At 48.1% G+C, this 18,785-nt stretch overlaps 1 protein-coding gene across 1 annotated transcript in view; it reads left to right on the top strand.

Annotated features, from left to right (window-relative positions):
- Positions 1 to 17,765, top strand: part of LOC105280340 (zinc finger protein 845) — a 42,879-nt gene extending 25,114 nt beyond the window's left edge. The window contains exons 7-9 of the mRNA XM_011340818.2: positions 10,065 to 10,256; positions 13,420 to 13,597; positions 17,419 to 17,765. Coding sequence (XP_011339120.1) covers positions 10,065 to 10,256; positions 13,420 to 13,597; positions 17,419 to 17,640 — 592 coding nt within the window. The 3' untranslated portion in view covers positions 17,641 to 17,765. The remainder of the gene's footprint in view (positions 1 to 10,064; positions 10,257 to 13,419; positions 13,598 to 17,418) is intronic.
- The last annotated feature ends 1,020 nt before the right edge of the window (positions 17,766 to 18,785 follow it).

The raw sequence follows: 18,785 nt of genomic DNA, 5'->3' as shown, positions 1-18,785 counted from the left end.
CGGAGGGAGACGACACGAGGGTAGTTTCGAGGGCGCTCTTGCGCGCGCGAGCGCGCTCACTGCCCCGATTTATGCGCCCGTTACCGAGCCCTCTGGCGCAATTAAGCTCGCGTTATAATATTGTTGTTTATTCTGAGCCCCGACTGCGAAGCGTTAACCACCCCTCCGTTTCGTTGCCTCTCCTCCACCGTCCTCCTGTCCTCCCCCCCACAGCTCTCTCCGCAACCCTCCCGCCTACGATCTCCACGTCCGCCACGCTACGATCCCCCGCGCCAACCCCCTAATCTTCCTGACGCGGCGAGAACGCCGGAGAGACGCTCTCGCCTCGACTTTCAGCATCAGCGCGCCAATGCCGGGGTCGCTAACCAACCGCTCCCCCGGGGGATCGCCGGGAGAACGAAGTTCCGTTTTGTTTGTTCCGGCGGGGCCGTCTTTGATTGGGAGACTCGCGTTAATTCCGAGTTATTCCAACGCGCGGTCACGTGTGCGCTAATGAAACCCCACTTTCCGCGGGGGTGAGCAGCTAGGGCGCGCGCGCGCGCGCGCGGAGGGATGGCACACGACTTTACCGTGATTTGTGATCACGCCCGATTATGGGATCGTTACCGTATATTCTGAGACACGGGGATTTTTATAAACACTTTCGCGATTATGATTACGTGGCCGGCACATTTCTGGCGGGATGAAAACACGTTTCGTTTACCGGCGAGCACGAGCACTCATCTCTGCTGACTCGAATAAATATATTTTCGATATCTTCTTTTACGTTCGCTCCGCATAAACACTAATTTTAATCGAGACCGCACTCAATTCGAGATTTATCGATTATCGAATGCGAAGGTTTAATCAACTTTTGAGAAATAGGCCGATATAATCGTTGATTTATCGCTTTATTTATGCGGATTTCAGAAATCAATAATCGATTGCGTGATCTATTTTTTCCACTTTTATTCCACCGTGAAACGAGCATATACACAGTTTCAGCAATGCCCGTAAATCATTGATTAAACCGGTTTCGCGGCGCGATGCCAGCGCAGGTGACGAAAGTCAGTGCGCTGGATAACTCCTGACAAAAAATAAGTTTAAATCGAAATACTTCGATGTTGGCAATCAGTTTGAGAGTCTGAGCAAACTGATAGCGATCTGACCGTACAAACGACGTATAAGAAAAGTATTGAGATAAACAGGAATATCTCTCGCGTTTCACGAACGAGTTTGCGGATAAATCTAAATCAGGGAAGAAATAAAGACCGAACGTAAATGGCAAGGGAGTAGAGGGAAAGCTGTAAGTGCTTAAAATCGTTTACATTACACGCGTTAGGATCACGCAGTGACATTTACGAGAACGTTTACGCTGCAGAATACTTTTTCTGTACTCATCTTTCCTTTCTGGTTTGTTGAGCACACGGAAATCACGGAGGAAAGTAATTTTTCCTGGGACTTTATATTTGCCACTTACAGCCCGTTTTACGTCAAGTCTTAAAACATTGTACGGGAACATTGTCACGGTACTGTCGCTGAGCCACGAAAGAGAGAAATGCCGAAGGTCAAGGCCTCGCGGACCGTCACTCGAGATGCAATTAACGAAGAGAGTCGTCCGGATCGTTTCACTCGGCAATAAAGAACGACAACAGCGAAGCGAAGAGAAAAGAAGAAGACGACGACGACAACGACGACGACGACGACGCAAGAAAAAGAAGATGGAAGAGGAAGAGGAGGAGGAGAAGGTGGAGGCGAGATGGACGGTGCACGAAACGTAAATACTTGGCCGGGCACTCTCGACCTGGTAAGGTGGGTGGAATCGACGATTCCAGCCAGGACGATGGCTGAGGTGGGATCGTGATGGGCCGTGATGGCGGTGTGGCCGCGCAACGATGCCGAAGAGGAGGCCGGACCGGAGTGAACCGAAGGTGATGCATGGCCGACGGTTCCTACAGCGGGGCCGCAGACGAAGAAATAAAGAATAAGAAGAATATCCGCTTCGCCGGGTCCAGAGCCGGCCCCCTGGAGCAAACGCTGTCATAACTCAATCCCACCTTCGTCCGCTCGTACGTCCGTACGTCCGTCCCGCACCGGTGCAGGTTGCACCTGCATTTGTCTCTCTTCATCTCCGCCGCCCCCTCCCTCCCCCTCCCCTCGCCACCGATCGCCCTTGTATCTCGCTTCTCGTCGAGGGCTTGATCTTGATCATGGCGAAGTACGAGCTCGACGTGGAGCCATCGGGATCTGCCTTCTCGCTCATTAGATTCCATCGGTGCTCCTTTTTTTCCAATTTCTCGTTACGGACGGGCGAGAGGGAGGCAGGAAAGGAGGGTGGGTGGAATGATTATAATACGCTGTGCGCGAGCGGACGCAACCGCGTGTGGACTTCCATCGCGTTTTTGTCATCCTCTCGTTTTTTGTCTACGGTCCCCGAGATGGACTCTCTCTCTCTCTCTCTCCTCTCTCTCTCTCTCTCCTCTCTCTCTCTCTGATCGTTGAATTAAATGCTTTGTTGTTTGATTATAGCCGACAGTCGTTTATACTTTGTAGCGTCCTCCTGTTTTCCTTATTACTACGTATACTTTTGGATCATCTCTCGATCTCCCGGAACGGGAATGGGCATATTTCTTTTTTATTTGCAGAGAGACAGAGAGAGAGATAGACGTCAGTACTAACGTCCATTAAAGTCAAAATGTGGCACAGTGAAGAGATGCAAAATTGTCATCCCTCTAAGTTATACGGTCACAGGTGTTTCACAGAAAGTTAAGGGATTAGACGTACAATGGCGCACAAGTTATATTTCACGAATATGTGCTCTGTCAAAAACGCGCGTCCCAAGGATTCCGGGGCACTAATCAGCATCGTCGGCCTCGCGAGAGGCATCTGCGATTTTTATATCCCGTCATTCGAGTTTCGCCGGTCGTCCGACCGGCCGAAATTGCAGACGAAAGCGAGAAGCATAAGCATAAGCACGAAAAAGCGAGTCGTTCTAAGCGCGAAGATACGTCAGTGACACACGAGTCGCAGTCGAAGAATACGGCACAGTCATGCATAAATCATCCGCGGTAATAAAGATCCACTTGTCGTGGCTGGATATTTATGAATCGCCCTCGGTCCTTCGCGCGCCCAGAAGAGAATCACCTTTTAGCTCGCGCGTCGGTCTGGATGAACGATTGTCCGATTTCGAGATAATCGAAGAGGTCAGGGGCGGAGGGGACTAGGGCGCGGACTTAGCGGCCTGAGATGAAGAGGGACGAGGGCGGGGGAGTGTGGAGGGCCGCAAAAGGGGCGGGTGAGGAAAAAGGGGGCCGGGGGAGCCGGGGAAGAGAAGTCGACGGAGGAGGGAAGAAGAAGAAGTCGACGGTTGTTGTAGAGGCCGCAGACCGACAGACCGAGCGAAGGACCGCGAGGCCATAAATACCTCAGCGCGTTCAGCCAATTAAAACAAATCATTTTAATGCGCAACCTTTTTAATTAATGCCCGCGCGCTCGCTCGCTCGCTCCCATCCGCTTCCCTCCTCCTCGCGTAGTACACGATCGCTTCGGATCGCCGCGGCTCTCTGCCATTCCCATCCCGGAGAGAACGATCGGAGAGAGCTATATTAACCTATACGTCACTATATCCCGCCTGATCTCTCTCTTTCTCTCTCCCTCTTGTTCCTCGCGCGGTGTATATGCTTCGCGATCGCTATAACCCGGCGAGCGAACGGTCCCGGCCGAAGGCGAGCCAATCTAGCGAGCCTATACTATACTTAGCTACTTGATTTTAATTACACGAATTTTCGCTTGAACGTTACGAGCTGCGCGGCATTTCTTTCCCTCCTGCCTCCCCTGCGCTTTACGTCCTTCCTCTCACCCGCTTCTTCCTTTCATCCGCACTCGCTGCTGCTTTCAGCACCTATCAGCCTATCAGCAGCTTTCAGCCTCTATCGATGAGATTTATATTTATTAGTCGCGGATGTTAGAGAGACGGGCAGCGCGCAACACGCAATCTCGCTATCGAGCCGGATAAAGGAATGTTGCGATTCTTTTCCCTGCACGGGATCCGCGCCGGCAACGCCGACTCACGAGGATGAGACCGTTAAACGCTTTCGCGCGCGGTGATTAACGCTTTCCTGTTTAATTACATGTTTCCAGATCGGCGACGTTACCGGCCGCAACGCGCGGTCGGCGTATCTCGCAACTTTCTGCAGGGACTGAGTGTGATACGAAAATACTGTCGTTACTTTGAGTAAGGTGTCCCAGCTTGGTCCATTGTACGATGCGGTTTCACATGTGGAAATTGCAGAAGGATTGGAGTGAATTTATATGAAAGCTTACTGAAGAAGTTTTCGCGTTACTGAAGAAATTTTCGCGAAAAAGTATATTCTTCCCTCGCATAGCTTCAGGATTATATTGAACAAAAATATGGCAAAATGGTTACAATAATTGCAGCGCAAATATTGAGGCTGGTATAAGATTCGAGTCTTTGTCAAAGATTATTGCGAAATAATTTAAGTAAAGTAAAAAGAAATTTTTTTAACGATTATCTTTTGATTGGTTGCTTCGAATTGTTAACTATATTTAATTTTTGTCAACAATGTAAACAACGTCTTTAAAAATTAATGGCTCTAGGTTCCGAAAAGTCACCACTCGGCCCTGTGCGTAGACCTTGTATTGGTACCGTGCGGATGCCGACGAGCAAAGATCTTAATCGTCTTATGAGGTTCCGCGGTCATAAAGCTGAATTACCGACGTAGACGGAGCGAAGATTGTAAAATTATTGCCGTTTATTCGAAACCGTAAATGTTACTCGTTCTCTGCTGCTTTTTTTTCTTTTTTACGGAGAATCATAGTTACTTACGTGCCTTCGGCGCGCGGTTGCAACGAACATATATATTAGATTTGTTCGAGCTAATTTCTGATATGAGATGATAAACCGGTTACACGACTCGGCGTAATTAGGAAGAGCGAACTCATCCGCTCGTTGAATTCTTCGCCGATGATGCGCGAGCCTTACGCGGGAAATCGGATTTTGACAAATAAGGCGGGTATGTCAGCTCGATGAGAAAAAGCTGCGTACCGGTACGTCGTTAATTAATGACCAATATCAATTTCGCAATTCGTAACGCGATGTGTTTAATGGACGGTGAAGTCCGAAGCGGTTTCATCAATTAGCAACCATGTAATTTTAATTCTTCGCATGCGTGCGAAGCATCTGCAACTTTACCTCGATATACTACAAGACAAATACGCGAACCGGAGAACGACCAAAAAATTTTACTTGGCGAGGAAGGTTCAACTAGCTCCGAGATATTGTTCAACCATTCGAGATGAGAAGTCTAGTCCATAAATCCGTCAGAGCTGTTAAGCCCGCACTTGAAGAGGAGGACGCGAGGACGAAGACGATCCGTATCCGTACGTTGTATCGCCTCGCTACGCGCGGTCACAAATGCCGATCAACGAGCGCGTGAAGTAAAGTGAAACCTTAGCTTCGCCCGTCATCGCTTTTACTGCCACGGGACGGCCCGGCGGAATAAAAAGCGTTAAAAACTCGCGCGGAGCGCTATAAAGTCGTCAGGCCGTTAACGGCCGCAGCGCCATGCGCTCGATCCTCCGGAGGGATCGCGTGACCCTGAAGAGGCGGCGGCGGATCGCGAGGCCGTCCGGAAATCGCGGTCGTCTCCCGCAAGACGAGTTTCTCTCGTTTCTTCCTTTGCGCGCGGGCGGAACGCTCCTGCGTGTTCATTTATCGGCGTGGATTCAACGACGATCACGCGGCGACACGAATTAGACTTTTAAATGGCGGTCTGAGCCGGCGCTGGTATTTCACGAAATGACGGCGGCCGTCGCGCTAAATCATCCGCCGGTGACCGCATCCGCTTGCCCAATCGAGCGACCGAGACTTCCCTTAACGACCCCTTGTCACGCCTGCGACGTTCCGCCAAAAAACTCCATCGGATGGACGAACGGACGGACGGAGGACCTGGGAGGATCTCTTTCACCTCCTCGTTGGCATTCCCCATCCTCCCTTCAGTGTCCCTCACCCCCCCGCGGCGTCAATGCGTCTCGCAGCGCGCGCTCTTGCCCGACGCCGATATTAATATTGTTCCATCGGAATTCCAACGGGGTCGCATCCCCGTCCGGCGTCACGCGCGGGATTTCTCAACGTCATAATTCAAACGCCGGGTGTACCCAGTGTACGATATCGATCGATATGGATAGCGGACGCGGGACACTTTTAGGTAGATCTGTATTTTCGCCCGGAATAAGTATCTTGCGCTCGCGGCCAATTAAAGCAATTATCGCGGCTGTTCCTGTAAATGCTTGCGAAAGTCGCATCCTTCTCGAACAGTTGTGTCGTTGCACGAATTTCTGATTTTGCAAGATACTCAAATCGAACATTTTACAGTAAAGTGCGATTACAAATTACAGAGACGTGCGTCTTCTCAAATATTGAAATATATTTTTACGGAAGCTACGAGTTTACGATTTGAGGGAAGAGAAGGGTCGTTGAAAGTTCGATTTACGGCGAGTTTTCCCGTGTACCGTGCTCGCATGCCAAGTGCGATTCCACGTGTACTTGGCGTTTCCCCTCGCGAGAATGCGAATTATTGCGAGAGGAGTATCCCCCAAGGCGTGTTACGGCTTGATGTGAGAAAGCACGACTATGCACGCATAACACGCCGCTGTCACTTTTATCGGCGATTTCAATCCGCCGGAAAGGTCTTGTCTTCAGATACCTCGGCTGTCATAATTCAGCGCAATTACGGCATTCATGAAGCGAGCCTTGAACCGATTCACTGCGGCCATCCGCATAGAGGAACCCCGATACAGTCATGCCTGTCCATTAATTTCCATCAAGAAAACGGCCCGCGAGTCCCGTGTAATCTCTCGTGATTTGATTGTAACGAGGATTTTATTATTTCCGTGGTACGTATGATGCGTCGTGAACAAGAAACGGCCGCTTTCATAGCTAACTAGATTATGCATCTTCCTCGCGAGCTTCACACAAGCGCATACCACCTGAAATGAACACGCGCATCAACATTTACCCTCCCGCTTGAACGTCTCGGCGCCACACAAACGTGCTAATTGGCGATTAAGCGCGAGTTCGAATTTACATCTAATGAGAAACGTGTTTGATGCGCGCGAGAAAAGTTTGATATTGCGTTCTCATATTTTTGACGAGAAATTATCTTGTACATGAATACAAGCTTCATATTTGTTCATCAAATTGTTCCTACAAGTGTTCTTTGTGAACTGCCGATCAAAGGGTTTTGATACAAAATGCACTCAGCGAAAGCATCGAGATACACGAAGATCACGTATGACAAAAAGTGGGGAATCAAGATACCCGTGCAGTGAAAGAAGTCGAAAACGCTTAATCCATCGCACATAAACCCGCAGACCTTACGGTACCAAACAGCTTAGCGTTGGGAAGGGTTTAACATCTCCACAGAGATTTCAAGGAATTATTTCGAAGAACCTTCACCGGGCAACGAAACGTGAGATTTTATCCACCCACATCTTTACCGCAAATTTGTTGATCTCTGCATTGCACACGTATGCATTACAAGTGCGTGTACACTTCGTTAACGGCCATTCGTTAACCCTCCCATTATCGGATTTTTGTCGTCGCGCCGGGTATCATTGGGTCACTGCTGATCCCATAAATATTCAACGTTATTGCGCTCGGTATTCCTTTGTTGCAAAAAGCATATTAGAAAGTATAATGATGAAACAGAAAAACGTTGCTGGACTATTCACATATCGTGAGAAATAGCTCATCGAGAGAGCGACTACATTCTTGCGCAACATTAAGGAAGCATTACTGTCATAGCTGGAACATAGTTAAAGTGATTTACATACTGAATCAGCGCAGTTCATGCGTCGCGAACGTTCAAGAAAGAACGTTCTCAATCTTTCAGATCTCTGCCGATCATTTCTATGCAATTTTTTTCTCGAATTTCCGAGTCGACAAAGAATGTTGTCCCAGCCGGGTGTCGAGCACGTCAGCCGCGCGACTTCATCATTTCTTTCATACAAGGTTCTGCGTCATCGTTGTGACGAGTTGGCCCACTTCGGCTACTCCCCGCCGTGAAAAACCGCGACAAGAACGGACGACGGCGCAGACGTTGCGGAGAGAAACGATGAACCGCCGCAACACGACGATACAGGAGCCGCGATACATTCCCGGATTAGCCAATCGCGAGATATCTCCGAGCCTAAGGAGGCCCGAAATCCGATATGACGAAGTAAGATCACACGTCTCTGACCCTTATCTTTATCCGCCTGTCGTCCCTACTGTTCGCATGCACGCAAAGTGAAACGCTCGCTCATGCGAGCATGCGAGTGCACGCACGCGCGGTGCGGGGTACCTGTTACCACGCGGGGGCACCGCAGGTATCCGGCAGGTCGGTCTCCGGACAGGTATCCGGGTCCGCGAGCCGGCGGACGCGCAGCTCGCGCGACTACCTGGTCACTCGCAGGTGCAAGCGCCTGCGGACCTCGCCTTCGACCTCGCTCGCGAGGGCTCGTGCGAGGGCGTGTATAACTCTGACATTGTAAAACTCGATGTTACACTTGCGTAGCCAATTGGGTAGGCCGGCCGCCTCTAGGACGGCCCAGATCTTCGCGGGTTCTTCTTCTTCTTCTTCTTCTTCCTCCTCTCCTCTGCAACCGCTGGCTCGTCGTCCTCTCGTCCAGTATCCCCCTTATACCTCCTCCCGCACCACGGAGCCCTTCCTGTCCCTGAGTTCTTCTCTCGGCGATATCGTCGAACTGCCATCGCGAAAAATCCGCGTCCTTCGTCCTGCTACCGCGAGCGTTTTCTTCCGGCCGCCGTCCGGTTCCCGAGATTCGCCGGGAATATCATGCTGGAGGTTTACCGTAGATACGTACCGGCGAGATCGCGGCCGCCGCCACGTTTGGAAATTCGCTGCCGATTTCGATAACATCGACGGACGCGCTCGAGTTGGCTTTCTTGCCTCTCTTCTCTTTTTCTCTCTCTCTCTTTACTCGGTCTTTCGTGAAATGCGCGTAGTGTCACGGTGAGCCTCGTTAAGATATGCATCTGAATTACTGTAAATTAATAATCAAATTGAACGATGCTTCTACCGATTGAAATAATAATATTATTTGATTGTAAAGCGTTTTTGATATTTTTTTCTTTTTTTATATAAGAGAACAGAGTGAATTCCTCTTCTTTGTGTTTTCCGCGCAGTGTGAGATACGATAGCGGTAATTTGCATTAACGGCGCGCGTTAGATTTAAGGCAGTGCCGAGCGGTCAACCTGCCGGATTGACGCGCGTTTATCCTCGCAAACGCACCCGGCGCGAGTTGGTTGTTAATTAAAAGTACCGCCACGTGTTTATCGCATTTACGAGTTCGCCGGGCCGGCTTCCGCTAATTCAGGCTGTTCTCGAAGGATGCGAAGCGCGGAATGTTCGTTTCCATCTAATTATAAAGCGGCACTCGTATTGCACTCGTATTTTACTTGTGCTTAAAGGATGGGAATTCCGCGCGGCGGGCGAAGCACGCGGCAACGCGCGCGCGCGGAACTAGATCCCGGGCCTCAATACGTCTTGTTGACTCACTTAGCGTGGCCAACACCGTAGCAAGTTCACTAACCGTATAGATCGTCACCTCGTGACGGCAACTATTTAAAGTGTGGTGCCTGTGGTGCGTTTCCTTAGCGGCTTGATGTAAGATGCAACAGCTGCGATCGAATCCTGCGGCGTGCGAACGGGCCGATGGTCACACGCGTACCGAGCATACGCGCTGCCATTGTGCTGTCCTATTACAAGCTGGATTTTTAACGAAACCGTGAACATCGCGCTCTTCCACCGCGAGACCGTTAATTGCGACCAGCTGGCCATGATTTTTCGAAAATCCCGCGAATCTTGCGATATCCGCATCTTAAAGAGCTGTTGATAAAGTTATTACAATTATTTGAAGCGCACCTCTTGTGATAGGAGGAGAGAGATAAAAATATATTAGGGTTAAAGATATCAAAATGGAACCTTGATGAAAATTTTGGGCAAAGTTAGGTAACTTGGAAAGTAAAATAGACTTTATCTTATGGTGATATTTTTTGCAGGCATGCCCTTCGACAGCACATGTTGCGGCACTCCGGCAAGGCACACAAGTGCGGATTTCCGGGATGTCCAACGGTTCTGCGCACCGAGTCCGAGCTCAAGAGGCATCGAATGTTGGTTCACGACAACATCGAAAAGAAATATTCGTGTCCCGATTGCTCGTATGCTGGTAAAACAAAGTTGCAGTTAGACAGGTAAGCGAGACATTACAATCTAGTTAAATTATGACCTCTTAAGCATTTCTGAAATAAACAGAGATATAAAACAACTTTCAAGGAACATCTCAATCTGAAGAACAAAAACAAAACAATAAAAACTAAAGATACATCTCGAAGGATGAATTGTCAGTCTCAGAAACGATAAAATCTTCAACGTTGCAAATCATACATAATCAATCTTAATCAGAAATTCTTAGCGCGTGCACGTCCGTAAACAATGTCGTCGCAACTCGTCAAACCGGCGGAAGTCGAGTGCGAATACGGGATGATCATCGCATCCGGATGGTACGGACGCTCGATACTCGGACTCGATTAGTGATCGTGGAGCGGAGTAAAGTGAAGCCTCGCCTCGCTGCGAGGATCCTTTTAACAATTCAGTCCGCGTGCGATCCACAGCTCCATCTCGCAGGGGCCGCGGCACGACTTCTCGGACTGCCGATATTATTGACATTAATTTTAATCGAGATCCCCGCCGGGGAGCGACGCATTCCTGCGCCATTAATCGCGCGCGGCTCACGGCTCGCGTATGTATGATCGATGCCTTCGAGGAAGCGGAGAATTAATTGCGAGGACGCACAAGTACTCGCGTCGCGTCACGCGCCGCCACGCATACGTAATCGGCGAGGACAGCGAAAGAATCAATCTTGCCGGATTATTGATAGAGACAATGGGGAGGATATAATTTCGAGTGTAATTTATCGAAAATCCGATTGCATCTCCGATCGCCGCGCGGCCTCGGCACTCGGCAATTTTCGCATCCGCCTTTTATAATGCATCCTCCACGTTTGTTCTCCGCTTATTGCAAGATGCGCTCGCGCGACGAGGCTGTCCGTATCTAAATTCATTCACGGCTCGATGATTCATTCAGACGGTGAGGCAGTCTCGATTGCCACATCTGAGAACGAAATTTTTAATTTGCAATTTTTTCAAAGCGCGAAACACGAGAGGAAAGCGTCTTCACGTTCATTTTCCATCACTCATCTTGAGCTTCAGAATTAACACGACGTAATCGACAGCGTTCGATTGTCGAGAACTAAAATGCACAACTGAGTTTATATTCGCATACATTGCATCTTTTTATTCATTTATTCGAGATACAGAGGAAAATATGATTACATCTTTCAGAGCGGATCAATTATTTTTAAATCGTTCTCGATGGATACTCGACGTTGTAACGATCCTACCCGATCATGTCGCCCGTGCGAAAGCGAGAGATCCGATTTAAATTAAATCTTATTAAGGTCATTGTGGTGAGAGGCGCCTCCACTAAATTTCGTCTCGTTTGATGTCGCACTTTTTTCTCGCTCCACGATGGATCTCGAGGAAGAGAAAACAAATACGAATGACGCGTAAGGGAAGGTGGAAGAGAGGGAGGAAGGTGAGAACGAACGAGAGAAAACGGCTCGTCTACGAAAGTAAACGGGGAGAAAGAGCGAGAAAGACAAAGAAAGACAAAGAGACAGAGGGAATGAAAGAAAGAGAGAGATCGAGGTGGAGGACCGCGAAAGCGGAAGTTGCGTGCAGCAGCCGGCTAAGTGCGGGCAACCCGTTATGATCGCTCGCGCATGGCGATGGTCGCCGCGATATTTCATCGCGAATTGAGTACTTACTACGTGAGCCGAACTCAACGCGGCTGCAGAGTGTGTCGCGCGTGTGCGCGCGTTCTCTCTCTGTCACACACCACCGACGCGTTCCTCTTCCGCGTGTGTCCACATTTGTCCAGCCTCCCCCTCGTTATTTCTTTCTTTCCCTTTCTCGCCCCGTGTGCTCTCGCTCCCTCCGTTCTCCCCCTGCCCTTCTCCCCCTCCCCCCCGCCGCCGCCACCGCGCGGCGATCTCCCTCCGCCTACCGCGAGCCCCCGGCGAAGTAAATCACGCGGGATTTTAATTAAACGTGTCACGCATCTCGAACCTGATATACACGTAGCCGCGGCCAACGGCTCCCTCATAATATCGCGCACGCATATCGCATCGTTCATAATCACCGGCCCGCGACGATGAACTTCGCACAGTACGAAGAAGAAAGAGGAGAGCAGGTGGTGGAAGAGAAGAGAAGGATGCCAGTGAGGAGGACACACCTCGCTGATGCGATCTCGTGTCTCTTGCGGTGAAAAAGTATATATGTGTACGTCGGACCCCGCTGTCGCGTCCTGCTCGTATAGAGATATCCTCGATCCGCGGATGCTGACTGCGCACGCCACCGCGATTCGCCCCAATAAGCATCGTTGGAGATTCAGCGATCGAACCAGCAGTAATGAATACGTTGCTACGCGCATTTAATGATCTTGATCGTAGTAGAACCTAATGTTTTAGATTAATTCGATTAAATAGGGAATCAGGTATTTCCATAATCAAGATCTGTTGCCCGATATTGCGCAACTTTAATAGTCGATGTACGAGAATTCATATCTAAACTTTACGTAACATTGCACCGGTCTTCTTTTTTCACGTTGCGAACGGAAAATTCTACCGGGATTGAAAAATCGATCGCACCGTTATTGCAAGCTCGGACTCAATCGTAATCGTAGACTTTCAGGCAGGCAGCAAGTAGCTTCGCCAAGTCGGTTAACCGTGCGCGATGTCGATAATGCTCCGGCTACTGGAAATATTCCAGAAGACATCGCTTCATGTCCTTGTTGCTCGGCTTGGCTTCCCCGGTTGATGACAAATTCATGCCCGCTTCTCTCTCTACGCGACTATCGCGGCGATCGTTACTTTATGTGCAACACCGGTATGTGATGCCCCAACAGATATATTTCCGAGATTAGATAGCCGAGTATCGACTTCACCTCGGCGTAGAAAGTTTATCTGGCGTTAATAGCCGCGTTGACCGGTATTACCGCTTGGACGTTAATCAGACTTTCATAAAATGCTTCGATTGGCTCCGATAAATTTCGCGTCCGCTTCGATCCCAATGGGAATTTTCATTTAATGGCAATAATCGTGCATATCGAATACGTAAATCCTTATCATTATGCTTTAATTGCCTGCGTCAGTGGTCCAACACCGAGAGTCTAATTAACGGAAGGAACGCGTAACGATCGCTCCCATAAAATCGCGCGAATTTGCAAGAAGGTTTTTATGGTTACCGATTATCGTCGGTATTATTCTAATTTAAACTGATTGTGTTAATTCCACAGGCACAGGTTGAGGCACGAGGATCCCATAAACGCTGAGAAGATTCGGACCCACCGTTGCAGCTACGCGGGCTGCGACTTCAAGACGAGCATCAGTTCCCACTTGCGGAGACACTTGCGCTCGCACACGGGATCGAAACCGTACAAGTGCCGGCATTGTTCCTACGCGAGCAGCAATTTGGTAAGTCAAATTTCACGGATTTCTCTACACTTTTCTATATACATGTCCATATACATTGTCGGCACAGCGAACAAAAAATTTTTCGAAACTCAATTACCAATTGTCGCCCTATAGAACATTTTTCCGCGTCATTTATCGCATCCGAATTCCTTGTTGATTCTGCTAACATCAAGAATAGCATAGAAAAAGGGGGGATTGAAACGTGTACCGTAAATTTCCCTACGTAATTCGAGAAGAAACTTCATCTGGCGGTACCGGCGACATTGAAGACCGCGTAATCTTCACGTTATTCTCGACGGTTAAAACCAGTAGCGTTATGCGTTTTGCGTACACGTATGCACGCAACACACGTACGCTCGTACGTGCATCCCCCCCGAGACCTACCGCACGTACACGCGTTCCTGCGAGTGCGCGCACTCACGAGCGCGATCGGTACTCAAAGTTCGCTCCCCTTAACGTCGCAGTGGCGGCTCTCGCAGGTTGACTCGCGCCTGCAATCCACCGACGTAGTCCAATTTTTGTCCCGGCGGTGACTCCGCGGCGTAAATTAAGCAAAGTACACCTTAACGTTTGGACCGCGCCGCCGACTCTGCCGCCGCCGAGGCGCGATAAGATAACGAGTTAATTGTGCTCACTGGATGCCCACACACGCACAGTCCAGTCGTACCGAGCGGCCGGTATGCTAATGCCCTTTGAAGCTTGAGTTGGGATGCGACTCGCATACAAGGTCTCCGTGTCTCTTTGATAGCGACATAAACTCATTCCAGTGGTTCTCAATCGCCGCTGTGTCGATCAGGTGTTTCTCACTGTCCGGACACGAGATGTCTGCTTGAAATTATTTTTTTTTCATTTTTAAATCTCATTACTCTGTACACTCCAAATTGAAATTGAGGAATAGGCACAATTGCTTTTTACGGCAGGACAGTCTTCACCAAAAGTTCAATCTTTCTCAATCTTGAGGACATGCATCGACTTGAGTCGCAAAACGAACCATTATAAAGGCGAGCGATACGATGTGCATAATAAAAAAATGAAGGTTTTATTATATAGAATATAATCACAGGTACATCCTAGATGACACATCGCACCGATTGCCGCCCTCAAATCCGCGGGATCGGCATCGTCTGATCTCGAAACGTCGATAAATCGTTCGTGGCATTCGTGCGACTGGAGATGGAGGGAAAAAAATAATTTATCCGTGGGGGGTGCATCGTGACTGCGAGGAATATCGGGGGCCCCGACGATGGCTGTTTGCACGGTACTTTAATAAGGAAGGAACGTGCGAGAGCAGCGAGCGGCACGGGACGATTTAACGAGGGGATTCTCTTCCACGTAGAGCAGACGGCTCGCCTTGCGTCGACGAGATTACGCGCGCCACTTTCCTTCCTTCCTTCCTTCTTCCCTCCACGTTATGATTTACCTCGGATGGTTACTCGACCGACACTTTTTGCCAACCAACACTTCCGCCCACACTTCGAACCGTCCTTTCTCTCTCTTTCTCTCTCTTTCTCTCACTTTCTACCTTCTGCACCCTCCGACTCCCGGCAACCTCGCCAACACCGACACTTGGAAAACTTTCGTCGAGGGTAGTAACTCCTCAAGCTGACACCGATTAACGCTGAATCCGGAACTTGTGTCCTGTTTCCGGCACCGATCGCCGAAAGTCATCGGAATGCGGTCGCTCGCTGCGTTCCAATAGACCGCGAATCGCGATAAATGCACAATTTCGAGATGACAACATGGCGATCATATAAAAGTCACGAGATAAAGTATTAATTAATTAATTAATTATTTTTAAACCTGTGGCGAGATACAAACGGAAATGGTTATTAACTACTCGTGACACGTTTAGTTCAATTCCTGCTTCGTGGACCGGGCTGTCCACAACGTATTCTAATCGTTTAAACGGCGCAACATTTCCCGTGATTATTTCGCTAATTAATTCCTTCGCTTCAAAGTCGCTTAATTATAATTATCCGCGACGCATGTAAAATAATTAGGGCTTTTATTGCTAATGCCTCGCATCACTCCTCGTGCATTCCTCGCTTATCGCCGCAGGTTTTGCTCTTTCATTTTTTTCGCGAGAGCTACGCATTCCGCGATCGACAAATCTTGTAGCTGGTTTCGATGGGGAATCACAGCTCGACATTACCGTTTTATTGATCCACGTAAAAATTATACGAGATATTTTACTCGGTAAAATTTTGCTTATTTATAAAACTTCCCAGAGGGCAGGGGGATGGGGGGCGAGGACAGAGTGAGTGGACCACCGATAAAGCGTTGATCTGGGTTAAGGTCTTCTCTCCCATCTCTCTCCATAATTTTACGATCCATTCGGAGCCAAGGGTGCAATGGACTTGACCGCCGTACTCGACGATTTTTACACATCTGTTAGGACGTTCGTATGTAATTGCAATCGGCCGCATCTCTCTTCTTCGCTGCGCAAAATTAATATCAGCGGTTGCTTAAGAGATGCGAGAGAGGTAAAGTATTTGTACGGCGTGGCTTCTTAGAAGCAATGATCTTCAAGAGCGGATCTGTAAGAAACATTTCAGATAACTCCTTTTACAGACGCACAAAATTATATTATACAATTTACTCTCGCATAAACGTGGGGAATTATTTGTTGCGTATGCCATTTGTCTTTGAGAAACGATGAAATAAATTTTTTATTGAAATTTCAACATATACATGTATAGCATATATGGCAAAAATGTGGCTTCAGATAATCAGATGATCAATGGGCTTCAAAGAGTGATTTTATTTGGATCCGTTGTTGAAATTTTTAATTCGCCAAGTAATCTCAAGAAGGCGCATTTCTTCAAACACATCTTTGCTACATTACGATACTGCAAATCTTCAGTATATATTAGGTTCGTAAAATCACCATTGCTCCCTGACACCCATAAAGCCATGCGCTTCTCCGCTTTGGCTAACTTACGGTACTGTTTTATAGTACTATACTTTTTGTCCAAAGAAGTTATGCTCGCATGGAAATACAAATCGATCGGCCTAATAAAATCTGCTCGCACCAGATCTCTCGCGTGACAGCGCTCATTCCTCCCGTGTCGCGGAGACCGCCCATGGCGGTGTGAACGAGGCTTAATCTGTGCGTCACGGAGCGCTGCTCGCGAAAAGATTTACTTATGGGAAATTAAATTTGATGTTGCCGTTGCCATCAACGGCTCGTATAAACCCGCCTGGTAGGAAGATGTTTACGACTACGGCTGACTACTTAGCCCAAGAGGGTAAAGCGCCTTTAAATGCGCCAACGGCGTAGCCAATGAACGCGAGCGTCCGGTTCTGCGGCGAACCGATTCCTTGGTCACCATCCACCGGCATCCGCTGCCGAACGAATGTACATGAAGTGCCGCGACTCGATTCCGAGATTCGATTCGACTCAACTCGACTCGACTCGAGACGCAACGGGGCGACTCCGTTCTTTCTGCCTGATCGCGGGTGAAAGGTTCCTTTGTACATGCTTTTAGCTCAAATGAAATTTTAATAGCGACGCCCGAACGGCAGGTAGACTCGTTCGGGGTACTCAATGGGAATTGAACAGCCACGTAAAGCGGTCGAATGTACGCTCGTAAAACGCGCTTGATTCTAATAGTCTAATAGAACCCGTCAGGATATGGGAATATCGATTACTGATTGCTCGTTAATTGCGTGACCGTCGAAAACATCGCGTCGATGTCAGCACCGCTCTATTAGAGATTCTAATAATACCGTTAATTGTTAATTTTGATTGGTGTCCAATAAAATCAGTAATTCCATTTAGACTTGGATCACGAGTAGTTTCTATGTTTCTATGTTTGCAGGAGAACCTACGGAAGCACATATTGTCCACGAGTTTGCATTCGGGCAAGACAATTTACGAATGTGATTTCTGCGACAAGAAATCCGCGGATCCGTTCTGCACGAATTTTTCCAAGGAACTTCGTGCTCATCTATTGGAGGCTCACACCGCGAACTTCCCGACATCGAATCATGCGAGTAACTACGTTCTTAGGATTTTTCCCACCGACGACTCTTCTAATTAACTGAAGAAGCACCAAAGAGAAAAGAAGAATTTATCACTCAACAATTTATAATTATAAACTGTCATTTATAATTATAATTATAAACTGTAAATTTATAATTGCGTAAATTAAATCCGAAACAAATCCAAATGGTCTTTTATTGCCCCTAATAATCCCAAATATCTTCCTTTAAAAATTTTCTTGTTATTACAACAAAAAGGAAAACTGCATAATATTTCTTAGTATAGCTAAACCTTTTTTAGCATTGCTCATCGTTGTAAAGTCGTAATAACATCTTTAAGATATCGTTCTTAAAATAGTTTGAGACTCATGAGTATATCCTTTCCTCTTAAACTATCACCAACACGTCGCAGTATCGTGTAGAGCACGTTCGCGCCGATTTCTCGGAAGATGGCCACCGTCCTTCGCGGCTGCGTGAGCCAGCGGAATTGTACCGAGCCAGGAAGTGGTTAAAGTGATGTACGGTCACGTGGCACGGTATGTAACTTGGACACGTGGAGAATCGAATCTTTATGCCGGTTGCACAACGCACTGCGAAATGTTACGAGCGAACTGCTGCTCTGTCCACCTGCGTGGTGCAGCACGTGCGTGCTTCCATAGGAAACAAACGCGCCCTCACAACGTTTTACATAAGCATTCGACGATAATTGCACGACATCCGCGGGTGTCTGGTACTCCTTATGCATGCATATAGATTTCGATAGAAGTAAATTTCAATAAAAGATAGTTCAGTCATCGATGTTATCAGAAGGGTCTTAATCGAAGGGTTTACTGAAGAAAAGCTATCTGCGAAAAATGCAAAATCAGTTAGTAACATTTTTATCAATAACATCTTTTTCCCAAGCTTTTAGCACAGCTTATTACATTTAGCTTATTACATCTGAACTATGTACAAGCTTGATCTTGATACATATGCTTATCAGTAATGGATTCATCGCCGAGTACGAGTGATGTCTGGATATCCCAGATTAGCGACGTGAACCAGTCGATCTGCTCGATTCTCATCATTAAACCGTTTCTTATGACACCAACTGATTGCATCGACGACGCTTTTATCGAAACAGGTTCGCGCATGCAGACTCGTTCTGCATGCCTCCTCAATTTTACGGGCGGCTGTCACCTCGCTATCGGGAAGGACAAATTTC

Source organism: Ooceraea biroi, chromosome 1 (assembly GCF_003672135.1).
Source record: "Ooceraea biroi isolate clonal line C1 chromosome 1, Obir_v5.4, whole genome shotgun sequence".
NCBI classification, from domain to species: domain Eukaryota; kingdom Metazoa; phylum Arthropoda; class Insecta; order Hymenoptera; family Formicidae; genus Ooceraea; species Ooceraea biroi.
The sequence above is the reverse complement of the archived record's forward strand: the minus strand, read 5'-3'. Positions and strand labels throughout refer to the sequence as shown.